Source organism: Falco naumanni, chromosome 18 (assembly GCF_017639655.2).
Source record: "Falco naumanni isolate bFalNau1 chromosome 18, bFalNau1.pat, whole genome shotgun sequence".
Taxonomy (NCBI): Eukaryota; Metazoa; Chordata; class Aves; order Falconiformes; family Falconidae; genus Falco; species Falco naumanni.
The window spans coordinates 4,915,977-4,928,128 of NC_054071.1; the positions used below are offsets into that span (position 1 = coordinate 4,915,977).

At 43.5% G+C, this 12,152-nt stretch overlaps 1 protein-coding gene across 1 annotated transcript in view; it reads left to right on the forward strand.

Annotated features, from left to right (window-relative positions):
- The window catches only part of NPEPPS (aminopeptidase puromycin sensitive), a 39,794-nt gene extending 32,083 nt beyond the window's left edge, over positions 1-7,711 (forward strand). Inside the window, exons 17-23 of the mRNA XM_040617234.1 lie at positions 1,438-1,657; positions 2,274-2,416; positions 3,249-3,305; positions 3,792-3,899; positions 4,158-4,313; positions 4,413-4,460; positions 6,313-7,711. Of these exons, the coding sequence (XP_040473168.1) occupies positions 1,438-1,657; positions 2,274-2,416; positions 3,249-3,305; positions 3,792-3,899; positions 4,158-4,313; positions 4,413-4,460; positions 6,313-6,465 (885 nt within the window). The 3' untranslated portion in view covers positions 6,466-7,711. The remainder of the gene's footprint in view (positions 1-1,437; positions 1,658-2,273; positions 2,417-3,248; positions 3,306-3,791; positions 3,900-4,157; positions 4,314-4,412; positions 4,461-6,312) is intronic.
- The last annotated feature ends 4,441 nt before the right edge of the window (positions 7,712-12,152 follow it).

Consider the following 12,152-nt stretch of genomic DNA (forward strand, 5'->3'; position numbering starts at 1 on the left):
GCATACATCTAGCTATTAATTAGCTTGACAAGTTCTAACTTGTATTACAAGACTTAAATCCTATGGAAGCAGTCTGCCTATAACTCCTGCTGCACTGTTCTCTGTAGGGGTGTATTACACTATAGGGGTTTTGACAAAATTGTTTTGAGAACTTGCTTTCTTGCAACTCGTCAAAATAAGGATATTTTAATGATCCCCTCGATGACACTTATCAAATGCTATCAGCACCGTGTGCTTTATTCCATTGGGCTTGTTGTAACTGTCCTCCACTGGAGGAGGTGGCTGTTGGGGATTCTTACTTTTAAAAAGCAAAGTGTTGCTAGCTCTGAACAATTAGTTACTGTACTCTGTAGTTCAGATCGTACTTTCTTATTCTTGCTAGTCGGCAAGTATATGGAAACTACAAAATGTGGGTTTGATACCCTACCTCTCTAGCTTTAAAGGTTGTAACTCTTGTCGTGGCTTAGTTGAGGGGGTTTGAAACTGTACCCTAAGTCATTTCCCAAACACTGCAAGACTAATTGGACAGAAAAACGAGCAAATAATACATGCAGGAATATTGTGTTAGACTCCTAATTTGCCAGAATAATACAAACGCTGGAGAAAACAGGAAATTCAGTAAGTCAAGAGCAATGGGCAAGAATATTACAAGTTGGGAGCCATCACCCTAGGAATGAGGATCGGGGCAGTGTCAGTTTTAATCGTGTTTTTATCACAAGTGAATATAGCTTAGCTAGTGACAACTGATCTTCACCACGTCTTCGGTATCGTAAATTACTGGTCTGGTTCCAGATTAACAAAAGCCTAAGCATTCTGGTTGGAGATACCTACTGTAGGTGTTATCAACCAATACTGTCGGTGTTATCAACTGCATTAAGCATAGAAGTGTTTTTTATGATGCTGTGGAGCAGTTAATACAAAATTTTTCTGGCAGAGGTGGAAAGGCAGTACTACTATCAATTAATGGGAAGCAGCAAGCCAAAATGACTTCTGCAGTTTTATACTCTCCATTTAGCAAAGAGCAAACCCTAAATCTCTAAATCTTTACAGTGTTTGGTTAAAATAAGATTTTGGTGGGTGTAGTATCTGGCTGAGAATAACTCTGGGGGTTTGCTTTTTCTTGCAAGCATTGCTGCAGTTTTAAGTGACTTAATCTCCTTGTCTGTTTCTTGTTTGCAAAATGTGCTTATAATTACATAGCTGTCTCCTTGTAAAGTGCTTACCTGTGTATAAAAAGCATTGTGTGCCATGGAGCAGACGGCTAAGGTGCTTTGACTAGCGTTAACTCACCTCCACAGAACCCCACGACAGGGAAAATAGAGTTTGTATGCAGGCTGTGCAAACTGAACAGGGAAGACTGTAAAATAATGTGATGAGCTATTAAATGTCTTAATTCTGTTTGGTAGTAAGATTAATCTGTGTCTTTTCCTCTCCCAGGCCCGAGCTGGAATCATTAGCACTGTAGAGGTTCTAAAAGTCATGGAAGCTTTTGTGAATGAGCCCAATTATACTGTGTGGAGCGACCTCAGCTGTAACCTGGGAATTCTCTCAACTCTCTTGTCCCACACAGACTTCTATGAGGAAATCCAGGTGTTCGTGAAAGATGTCTTTTCACCAATAGGGGAGAGACTGGGATGGGACCCCAAACCTGGAGAGGGTAGGAAACTTCTGCTGTGAAATCCTGTAGTGGTTTTCGAAAACTCATGTGTAAATAAGCCATCAAGATTTTGGGAAAGGGGAGAGAAGGGAGGAAGAAGAGTCTGAAGTAGGCGTGCAGGGGTATTTTTATACTTAAAAACTTTCGAACACAAAGCCCCAAAACAAACCTCTGTTATCAGGCAGAAGTTAAAATGGTAAAAAATTTCCCTACCTGATCACTGACTGATAAAAATTCTCTGCTTTAGCTTTGCATCTGTTGGAGTGCATGAAACTTCTTAGACTACAAGGATGGAAAGCCATGTACGTGCATGTTTACTTGTCCTAGTCAGCCCTGTTGTAGATGCAAAAGGTTAATATTACTGACTTGGCTCAGGTTACAGGCCTAGCCTGTTGTGTTTGGGCTGGAATCATATCCTGACTCTCACCGTAAAATAAAAATATCAATGTATTCTCCAGCTGGCACCAATGAGAGTGAGAAAAGGCCTTTAGATATCCTCAAGCATGTGGAAGGATTGTTATACACCTCTGCCCTGATCACTCTAGGTGGAAGAGGACTTAATTGTTGAATTGTGTCTCCAAATAATTATTTTTTTTTCCTCCTACTCACTCATTAGGTCATCTAGATGCCCTTCTGAGGGGTCTGGTCCTGGGCAAACTAGGAAAAGCTGGGCACAAGGCAACGTTAGAAGAAGCTCGACGCCGATTTAAGGACCATGTAGAAGGAAAACATATTCTGTCCGCTGATCTGAGGAGTCCTGTAGGTTATTGTAAATTTTAATTCCGAAAAGACTGTCCCCCACTTGGCACTGTGTGCATCAAACTCTTTTTTTCTTTCCAAGAGTCCATTGAACCCCTGTTTCTAAGAATAGGGAAGCTAGAGGAAACCAGTGCCAAGGTATGAGACCAGCTGGTTTTGGCAGAGGTGGTGGGAGCTTGGATAAGTCCAGTTATGAAGCAAGTGATACTGTGGAGCATGGTAGAAACATCCCTGTGTTTCTTGAAGCAAGTAAGCCTCATCTGACCTGGCCAATACTTAGTTATGACTAACAAGTTCAGCTGTACCCATGCTGACTGCCACAGAACAACTCTGGTCTCTAGATGATGTTGCTTTTGGGGTTTTGAAGACTATTTGAAGTGCAGTGCCAAACCTGAGCTGACTTCTAATCATTTACATCCATCCATGACCAGCTTACATCCTCCAGGTTTAAAAGCACCGTGGTAAACTGCAGGGATCGTGGGAGAGCTCTGCAGGTGTCAGCTTGGTCCTGCAGAGCACGAACTCTAACTATGGTGGATGTGGATGGAGTGTATGTGAAGTACTTACTAGCTAGGTGTTGCGTGGCACAAAGATTCCTTGTTCTGGTGTTTTGCTGTGGTTGACATTACCAAAATTTTGCTGAAACTGGGGAAGAGGTAAAGGAGTTGATGCATCTCTCAAATCCAGTCTCAAAACGTAAAGGGATCAGTGCTGGTGTCTTCCAGATCTGCTCACTTGTCTGAAATCTAACCCAAATATGTAGAAATTGATTGTTGCGTTTCTAGAAGTGTGGTTTTTTTGAAGGACCTTCCTTGTTTATGCTCTGTCTTAGGTATATGTAACTATTTTGAAGCATGGAGATAGTACTACTTTAGACACTATGCTGAAGGTGAGTGCGCGCTCTGTTGTTAACACTGCCAGCTTATGCAATGAAAAGCTAAACAGTCCACCCTGCAAGTTCCTTTAAGGTGTAGTTTATCTGCAAGCAGGCTCAATCCGATGTTTTGCAGAAGATGTGAACACTAGGGCTTCTTTACCTTGTTCCTTGGTCCGTGTGTAGTGTGAAATTGCCACCTAGTGGCATCTCTCATTTTAGGATTATTTTTCATTCCTCGGAGGCACGGTCCTACTTGACCTTACATAAACAGTGGTGAAGATCAGTTTATTACTAATGGTACTTCCTGATGATGTACGTGTAATGAGGTCCGTAATGCGGTTAGCTGTGCAGGATGATTCATGAACAAGTTCAATTTGTCACGTCCTAGGCTTGAAGGCTAACCTAGCAGCTCTAGCATATACAGCAAGGTCAGTAGTGCTAGGTTAAGAAGTCGGCGTTTAATACCATGCACTAATATTATTCACTTTGGCTTTGAAGCTTCACAAGCAAGCAGATATGCAGGAGGAGAAGAACAGAATTGAACGAGTTCTTGGAGCCATCTCTCAGCCAGAACTGATTCAAAAAGTTCTCACCTTTGCACTTTCAGTAAGTTATTGGAAAAGCTGCTGCTTCCTTACCTTGGGAGAATAAGTGCGTTCAGAGCACTCGGGGATAGAGCCCTGTGTGCATATAATGTGCTAGAATAGCAGAAATAGTCTTAACGATTAAATCTGAGCTGTATCTTAAAAGCTTGTGAGGAAAAGAAAAGCTATTGTTGACAGATTAGGTGCAGAAATGCATAAAGACAACATGCTGTAATTTGTTGTAACAGTCTTGAATACTTGTCTACATTTTCCTCTTCAGGAAGAGGTACGTCCCCAGGACACGGTATCTGTTATTGGTGGAGTAGCTGGAGGCAGCAAGCAGGGGAGGAAAGCTGCTTGGAAATTTGTTAGGGACAATTGGGAGGAACTTTATAATCGATACCAAGGTGGATTCTTAATATCCAGACTAATAAAGGTATGTACAGCTGTGAGAAAAGTCCCATTCACCTACATGATCAAAACTAAACTGTTACATTTGAAATGCTTACCCTTCGTCAATATTTTTTTCCTTCAGCTAACAGTGGATGGATTTGCAAATGATAAAATGGCTGCAGAAGTTAAGGTAAGAAATTTCAATTAAAGAAGCAATTAACCTCATCTCTGACAACCACTGTGTGCTCTAGACTGTGAGCACCTGATGGAAGAGCCATGAGTTTCTGTGCGGTTTTTGGTTTTGAAGCGTGGCTCTGTCTCTGACTGTTTTGACTGTTGCCTAGTCCTCTAGTTGCACTGCTTTAGGTTGAGTTATTTTACTGAAATACCTTAAATTAGCATTTTCACAAAGTAATGTGCAGCTTCTAGTGATATCCGTTTCATTAGTTTTAAACATTCATTTTAAACTTTTATAAAATCCAGCACAGTCTGTAGCGGTGGTGTTGAGACTCCCCAAAAGACAGCCTTTAAAGATAAATGTAGCAAAATTGATAGCAGTTACAACTTCCATAGTAAGCTGAGCCTTACAGCACCACTTTCTTTCTCCCCAGACTGACAGGGCACATTTGGGGCTGTCGGTGCTAGCACCCAGGGACACCCTGGGGGAATGAACGTGGCGGATTATGGCTAAATTCCATACTAGAGGTCCACATTTTATGTGGCCATTTCTTCTGTGTACTAAGAGCAAGGCTTTGACACAAGGCAAATTAATGGGTTTGCAGAGAGCCTGTCTTGAAGTCGGTGGCTCAAGGTGATGCGATTTCACCACCGGACTCAAGCATCCCCTCTGACCTGGGAGTGCAGGCACTGGTCTTGGTGGAGTTTTGAGAATGTGTGTAGATTTTATTTAGTCATTGCCCGCACTTCTACAGAGACTCCTTCTTGGAAGAAGAAACTTAAAAATACCACTTTCTTAAGTGAAACTTAATTATCACTTTCTGGTTAGAGAAATGCTCAGGAGGAATTCTTATTTCAAAGATAAGCTGAGCCATGAGCTTTATCTATTGTTTTTTATCATCTAGTGATGTCTTGTTAGAAATGATTCAGTAGCATAAGTGATTTTACAGAGAAATCTTGCACTATACTTTTTTTTTCTTAGAGAACACTACAAAACATTTACCAGAACAATCATCCATAACTAAATCATAAGTACTTTCCAAGAGAACTTCTTGAGATGGTACACCTAGCTTTTAGCTAGAGTACTTACTGTGTCTGAGTCTCGATGTCACCTTGTAGTGTGCATTAGTGTGAGGTGATCTGCCAAATACTGGGAAAAGCCTGCTTGTGGGAAGATGGGGATGAGTCTCGGCTATGCCAGCTTTACTCTACCCTTTTCCCAGTTGTAAAGTGCAGAGTCACGGCAGCCTCTGGTGCAGTTTCTTCGCAGGGATCGATACTGTTGATTCTGGAGGAAGAAATGTGAGACTATTCAGCAAAACTCTTGAGTGCTGCCGGTGCTTGGAGGTCATTATGCAGCTTGGCAAGAGGCCGAGGTAGAATGCTAAGAAATCTGATACCTGGACAAATGCTTTTGCAAAATGGCCTTGGGCTTCCGTTAGTGTCTTCTTCCAAGTATCCAGAAATACACACTTGATTTGCTGCTCGTTTGTTTGCCTCCCTGTGAGGGACTGAATTCATCTTTCCCAGTGCTGCTTGCTGTCCCTGGCAGCAAGGACAAGATGGGACAGGAGGCAGCGTTTGGGCTGGTTTGTAGAAATGCTACCGTGGCTTTCCTTTAGCAGAGAAACGGAGGCATTTTGCTGTTCCCAACTTGGGATTACACTTGCCAACTCGGCAAGCACCTTGCAAATCTTTCAGAGCCTGTGATGGTGGTGGGAACAGATAGCATGAGCTAGAGTCAGATAAGGAACGTAATTCACCAAAGCATTTCTATATGACCTAGGGAATTTTGTGACTTAAAAGCTGTAATTCTGTCTATGCCTGTTTATACCCTTATGGATGGTTGTGTGCTTTTTATACAGGCCTTCTTTGAGAGTCACCCAGCTCCATCGGCAGAACGCACTGTCCAGCAGTGCTGTGAAAATATTCTGCTGAATGCAGCTTGGCTGAAGCGGGACGCCGAGAACATCCACCAATATTTTCTGCAGCGCAAGGCCCCACCAGCCATGGTGTGAATCTGTGCATGCCACTGCTGCAGTCCTGCTGCCGCCTCATGGGGAGAGGGAGGAGCTACCCAACAGCTGATTCATATGCCAAGAATTTGGAGTCTTTTTCTCAAACCAATGGGGATTGGACAATGAATGTAGTTAACTGGTTCCTGCTCACACTCCAGATTTAAATTCTATTAAAATTATCAGCAATTCAGCAAAAAACAGAAAAAGAGAGAAAAAAAATCTGTAAATATGATAGTAATAAAATAGAGCATAACAAAACTGTGAAACTTCCTCAAGCCTTGTCAGTGGTTAAAATATTTAACACCCCCCTCCTGACACTCTTATTGACAGATGTTCTGTTTTTTACACCCTCCCCCAGCCCTCCCCAAAAAAAGGAAACCAGTGGTTTCTAGGTCAGTGGAATTTTGTGGAGAGTCTGGGGCAGGAATGGGTTAATGCCTCTGAGCGTTGTGTGGAACAGGTCAGTTGGAAAGGCAGGTAGCTGGTATAACATAGAGTCTGTGCATCATTCTAAGTGCAAGGTTTTGGGGAGATGTTCCTGCAACCCCCCCCCAATCCAAGGATAGTAGGTTCCCTCCCTTTTGTGTTACCTCTCAGCAAAAAGAAAAATGTTCTGTTGCTCTTCGGTTTTTCTCCTTGGTTCTACTTGCTGATGTCCTTCTTAGAGATAACGGAATTGTAAGGAAACATCTTTCATAGCCACATTAAATAAGAGAAAGATACATGCAATTTTTATTTTTTCTTACTAAATTGCACCCTCAAAATGCATGCAAATGAGGAGATGATTACCGTGTGACTGGTTCTCCTGGCTGCTGTTAGGGCAGGTCTCTTCTGTTCAAGACACCGTTAATTGTCTAAAAGATCCAGCTTGTTCAATCTCCTCATGGCCGTAGCAACACTAGCTTTTCGTTCCTTTCTGTGATGTTGATGGTAATTTGATTCAGAAGCCTTAAATTAGTGATGACTGGCGTGATGATGAAGTCTAAGCTGTGTGCCATCATTTACTTCACAAAGCAGCGTGGTCTACTAACCAGACACAACACCCTCTAATACAAAGGTTGGAGTTCCATATATTTTATTTTTTTTTCCTTTAACAGGAATTCGTATTTGGTGTGGCTTAACTGTATTTCAGAAGGTCATCAGACTAACTGTCAGACTGCTTCCCTGAAACATTTTTGTGCTATTGTTTAAAAAAAAAAAAAAATTAAAACAGTTGGCGTTAATAAAAATGTCAATGTGAAATTCATGTCCTGATCTTGTGTTCTGTTTGAAGCCTGAAAGAGTGTTGCTGCTTTCAAAGGACCTAAACCTCTGAGGGAACAGCGGAGGTCACATGTCGATGGTGTCTTTAACAGCCCCAAGGAAACCCTTGTTCTCAGCCTTCTCTTCTGCTATCAGTGCTAGGTCTTAGGGCAGCTGAATGAGCACATACCGTACTGATCGTAAGTAGATCTTGTGTAATCTGAATAAAGATTGTAGTCAAGCGCTAAAGAACTAACCAGGGCAGAATTTGGAAAGGAAGGGAAAGGAAAGGGGGGGCGGGGAAACCCTGTGAGTAAACAAATTTCTGTTAAACACTTGAAAAGTTGAGGGACTCTGCAAGAGGGAATAGTATTGTGCAAATGCTGCTGATGCCAACCACGACGAGCCAGGGCAGGGCTACACACCAGAAATGGGCAAGTTTGGGCAGGTTTATAGTAAGTGGAGGTGCAGTGCTCCTGAATATTATCGCACTGGTTGGTATCCCTTGGACTAGTGTGGCTACATGGTCAGAAACGAGATCGAAACAGGAATTCTGTTTGTCCCGAGTCATAACTGTTAACTTGACTGCTGTTTTTTCCTGCTGTCAGCACTGCAGATCCAATGTAATTTCGGAAGAGTAAGCTGGTTTCTCTTCTGCTTCTTGCACATTGACAAAATAACATGCAAAGTTGTGATTCCAGCATGACTGGTGATGTATGAAATGAGAAGTACTGTAGCTGCAAGTTGAGGTGATCTTGTTTTGACTTTAAACAATGCAAATGACATGCAAGCAGTTGAAGGAGAGTGACAAAAATAACAAGCTTGTGGTCACTGAGCAAACTGAATAGTCTCAGCAGACTGACTAGTCCTAGTCTCTTCTGCATGCAAAGAAAGTAGATTTTAATTCTTCGTGAAAGTAAGTTTGGGATTTGTCCACTTAATAGGAAATAATTTTTTTTTTCCATTGGAGACAAACTGATGCTCAGGAGAGGGTCAGGACAAGAACAGCAAGAGTTATTGTGGATGAGGAAAGAGATGAAACGGGGCTCACATGATGATTAGTGAGGATATTGCCCGTAAGAACTGAGTGTATTCACTGGGGCAGTTGTGTGCTGGACACTGCACCTGCATCAGGGATACCTGAAAGGATACAGAAGCCGGCTCTTAACGAGGACTCTGCTGTATCTGTGCAGGTGAAACACATCTGAAGAAACCCTGATATATTCTTTCTAGTCCCTGGAACAGGCTCCCAGGGAGGAGGTTGGGGCACGCAGCCTGTCAGAGTTCAAGGACTGTCTGGATGATGCTTTTCATCACATGGTTTCCTTTTAGGCAGTCCTGCGAGGAGCAGGGAGTTGGGCTCGATGATCCTTAAGGGTCCCTTCCAACTTGAGATATTTTATGATTTGTTGCTGCTTTAACTTACCTTTTTGATAACAGCGCTACTACCTGGCTCCAGGCTTGGCATTTACAAGTAACCTTGTCCTTTGGCTGCCTCTCTGCCTCCCTATCCCTCCTCCAACAAAACCACAAAAAGCTTTCATCAGTGAGCATCCCCCCCGCCTAGGAGGCGGAAGAGTTGTTCCACAATAAATGGCGTGTGTTGCTGTTGCCTTGCCCTTCTCTTTACAGTTTCAGGTAGACGTACGGGAACAGCACTTCTTGCAGACCTCGCTGTCGATTTCTGTTGCAGACAGGTTGGCCGTGCTGTGCCCAAGGTGCTACCTTGCCGTAAAGATGCCCCTTTTAAAGAAGTAGGAGCTCGATCCCTGCTCAGGTGGAATGGTGCAACTCAGCTGTATCAATCCGTGTTTGAAGTCAGGCTTCTGCCTAGCGAGCTGCCTTAGTGCTGTGCCAAAGCTGCTCGCTTGAATTTCAGGTCTGCCCTTGCTGCAGGGGCTGCTTCCCGCTCACATGTGAACCGAGGCAGTAGTTTATGAAGAAAAATATATCAAAGCCATTTAAATTACTTGTCCTCGAGCAGAGGATGCGTGAGCGATTTGTGTAATGTGGCTTCAGCCTTGAGATTAAAGGGTTAATCTGTATTTTAAGATCATTTCTGAAAAAACTCCATGCTGCAGACTGTTGGGGGATAGTTTGTTTTTTACCTGTCCTTTTTTAAAAAAGCCTCCCTAATCGCCTTTTATCGGTCACGGTTAGATGTAGCCGCCTTGCCTAGGTAGATCTGCCGTTTGAGATGTATCCGGTTTTTTTCTACCCCATCAGCTTTAGATAATTGAACCTGAGTTTTAAGGAAATCTCAGCACATTCGTGTGTTCGCTTTCCTTAGGGGCAGTAAAAATCATGCAAGTAGTTAAAATCTAGTTGATGTTGGTTGCGGCTGGAAGCTGGTACAAAGCCAGTTCGGTACTGAGCCGGTACGGTCAGGCACCCATGCTGCCTTTGGCCCCACGACACCAGAACGCTGAGCTTCACGTCAACTGGAAATGGAGTTTTTTGAATTGGTTTTAGGAATGCTTACAGTGGGTGGAGGACGAGTGGCCTCCTGCCCTGCCGTCACTGACGCCATATCCAGTCCTGCCACTGACACAGCCGGGTTTGCTCGGCAAGTGTCGCCTCCATTTAAAAAATGACAACTGCATGTGTGAACTCTCCGAAGCAATTTGGAAAAGGCAAGTTTTGCAATAACAAAAACATACATTCCTATATATAGTCATTGCTTTGATATTTGCAAGACTCTTACACGCAGGATAGAATAATATTTAATCTGTCAGGGAAAAAGGCATGAGCTTGCCAGGCAGATGTGGAATTAGCTGGGAAAGAAAGTTTCGGAATCCAGTTTACTCTCCAAAAATACCCAGATTTCGGACCAAAATTTTAGCTAGCGTAAGTGGAACTGCAGCATCTGGAAGGACATATTTGCTTGCCCAAATGCCAGACTTTTCCCAAATACGTTTGTATTTAGAATGTGCTCCATATTTTAAATTACAGTAAAGCTAAATGGTGTACAGCAAAAAGAAACCAGTCAAAAAATGAGCAAAACCCTAAACTTTACTTCCCAAATCCTTCTCTAACATGTACCTACTTGTTTCTGTGCAGGGTCATGAGGTGCAGTGAGGTCTCGGTGTTACCCACCACCGACCGTCGCTGTGCTTAGCCATTCTGTCGCTGTGTTTCAGAGACTTTACACCCAGGTTCTGTTAAAGGTACCTTAAGCCACGCAAAATACCTGCACGAGTAAAAATGCTCTGTGGCAGGCGACAGATAAATGAGCCTCGGCCACCAGGAGCGGAACAAGGCTCACAGCAGCTGTAGGATTGATACCAACATGAGCAAAACCCTCTTCTGTGACCACAGGGATTCTGGTTAGTGGAGGAGGATGGCACGTGGCTCATCCCTCGGTGACGATGTCAACACGAGCATCCTTCCACCCTGGTGAAGGAAGGTCCAAGCAGGATCAAACCATCCAAAATCAGGCTGAGCAGTGGCTGGCTCGGTGAGCTCCGGTTGGGCTCTTCCAGACTTTCATTACAGGAGAGCAAAACTCACTGTGCTAAATTTGCGGTTTCAGGTTAAAATTACTCATGTTCAAGTGAAAATGTGTGGGGAAAATACACGTATGTGCCAAAACTCAGAGCCAAAGAGGACGGCGTGCTGTGCTCTGCTGTAATCTTTTTCACTAGGTTGATGTTGTGGACTCATTAACTTTTTCTTTTGCAGGAACCCAAACCAAGAAAGAAAAGCGAGGTTATTTTAAGGCTGAACGTAACCAAAGTGCTTTGAAATCATTCCCTGTAAGCAAGGAAAACCAGGTGAGTGTCTCTGCTCAGCCTTGTGTAACTTAGTCATCTGTGCCGGCTGGATTTCATCCAGGTTTTTGGGGTTGGGTTTTTGTTTTTTTTTTTTCAAAACTGGATTTCATCACCTGACTTAGGAAAATGCATCTTCTCCATGCAGCGCGCAAGCCAGCCTTGGGGCTGCTCCGGCAGGGTGAGATGGAGCACACAGAAATCCACCACGCTGCTCTCTTTGGGGGTAGAGAAATGTGGAGCGTTAACGCAGCCTTTCATGTTGCCCCCCACAGAGGAAGGGCTGCACCTGGCGCATGCCTCGTCCTTTCACTCCACGTTGTTGTTCGTGTAGACAATCTGATTCTGGATTCCTTTCTTAAACCTGGCATCACCTAAACTCTGCTTGATTTAGGGTGGTTTCCACTGAAGTCCAAGCTCTGGATATACACAGAATCACAACTAGCTCCTGTCCCTTGGAACTGACGTAGGATTTGCTGAGAAACCTGAAGGTACCGAGCATCCTCGGTAGACTCGAGAAGGGGAGACCTGGCCACCTAGTTCTGGTTCTAACCATTTGCATTTACTGAAATAACACCAAGTACCCCGTCTCTAGAGTCAGCAGCTTTTCAGCATTTCTCTCCCCGTTTCTGTAGGCACTTTCTGAAGGCAGGAGATGATACAAGCCTCTGTAAT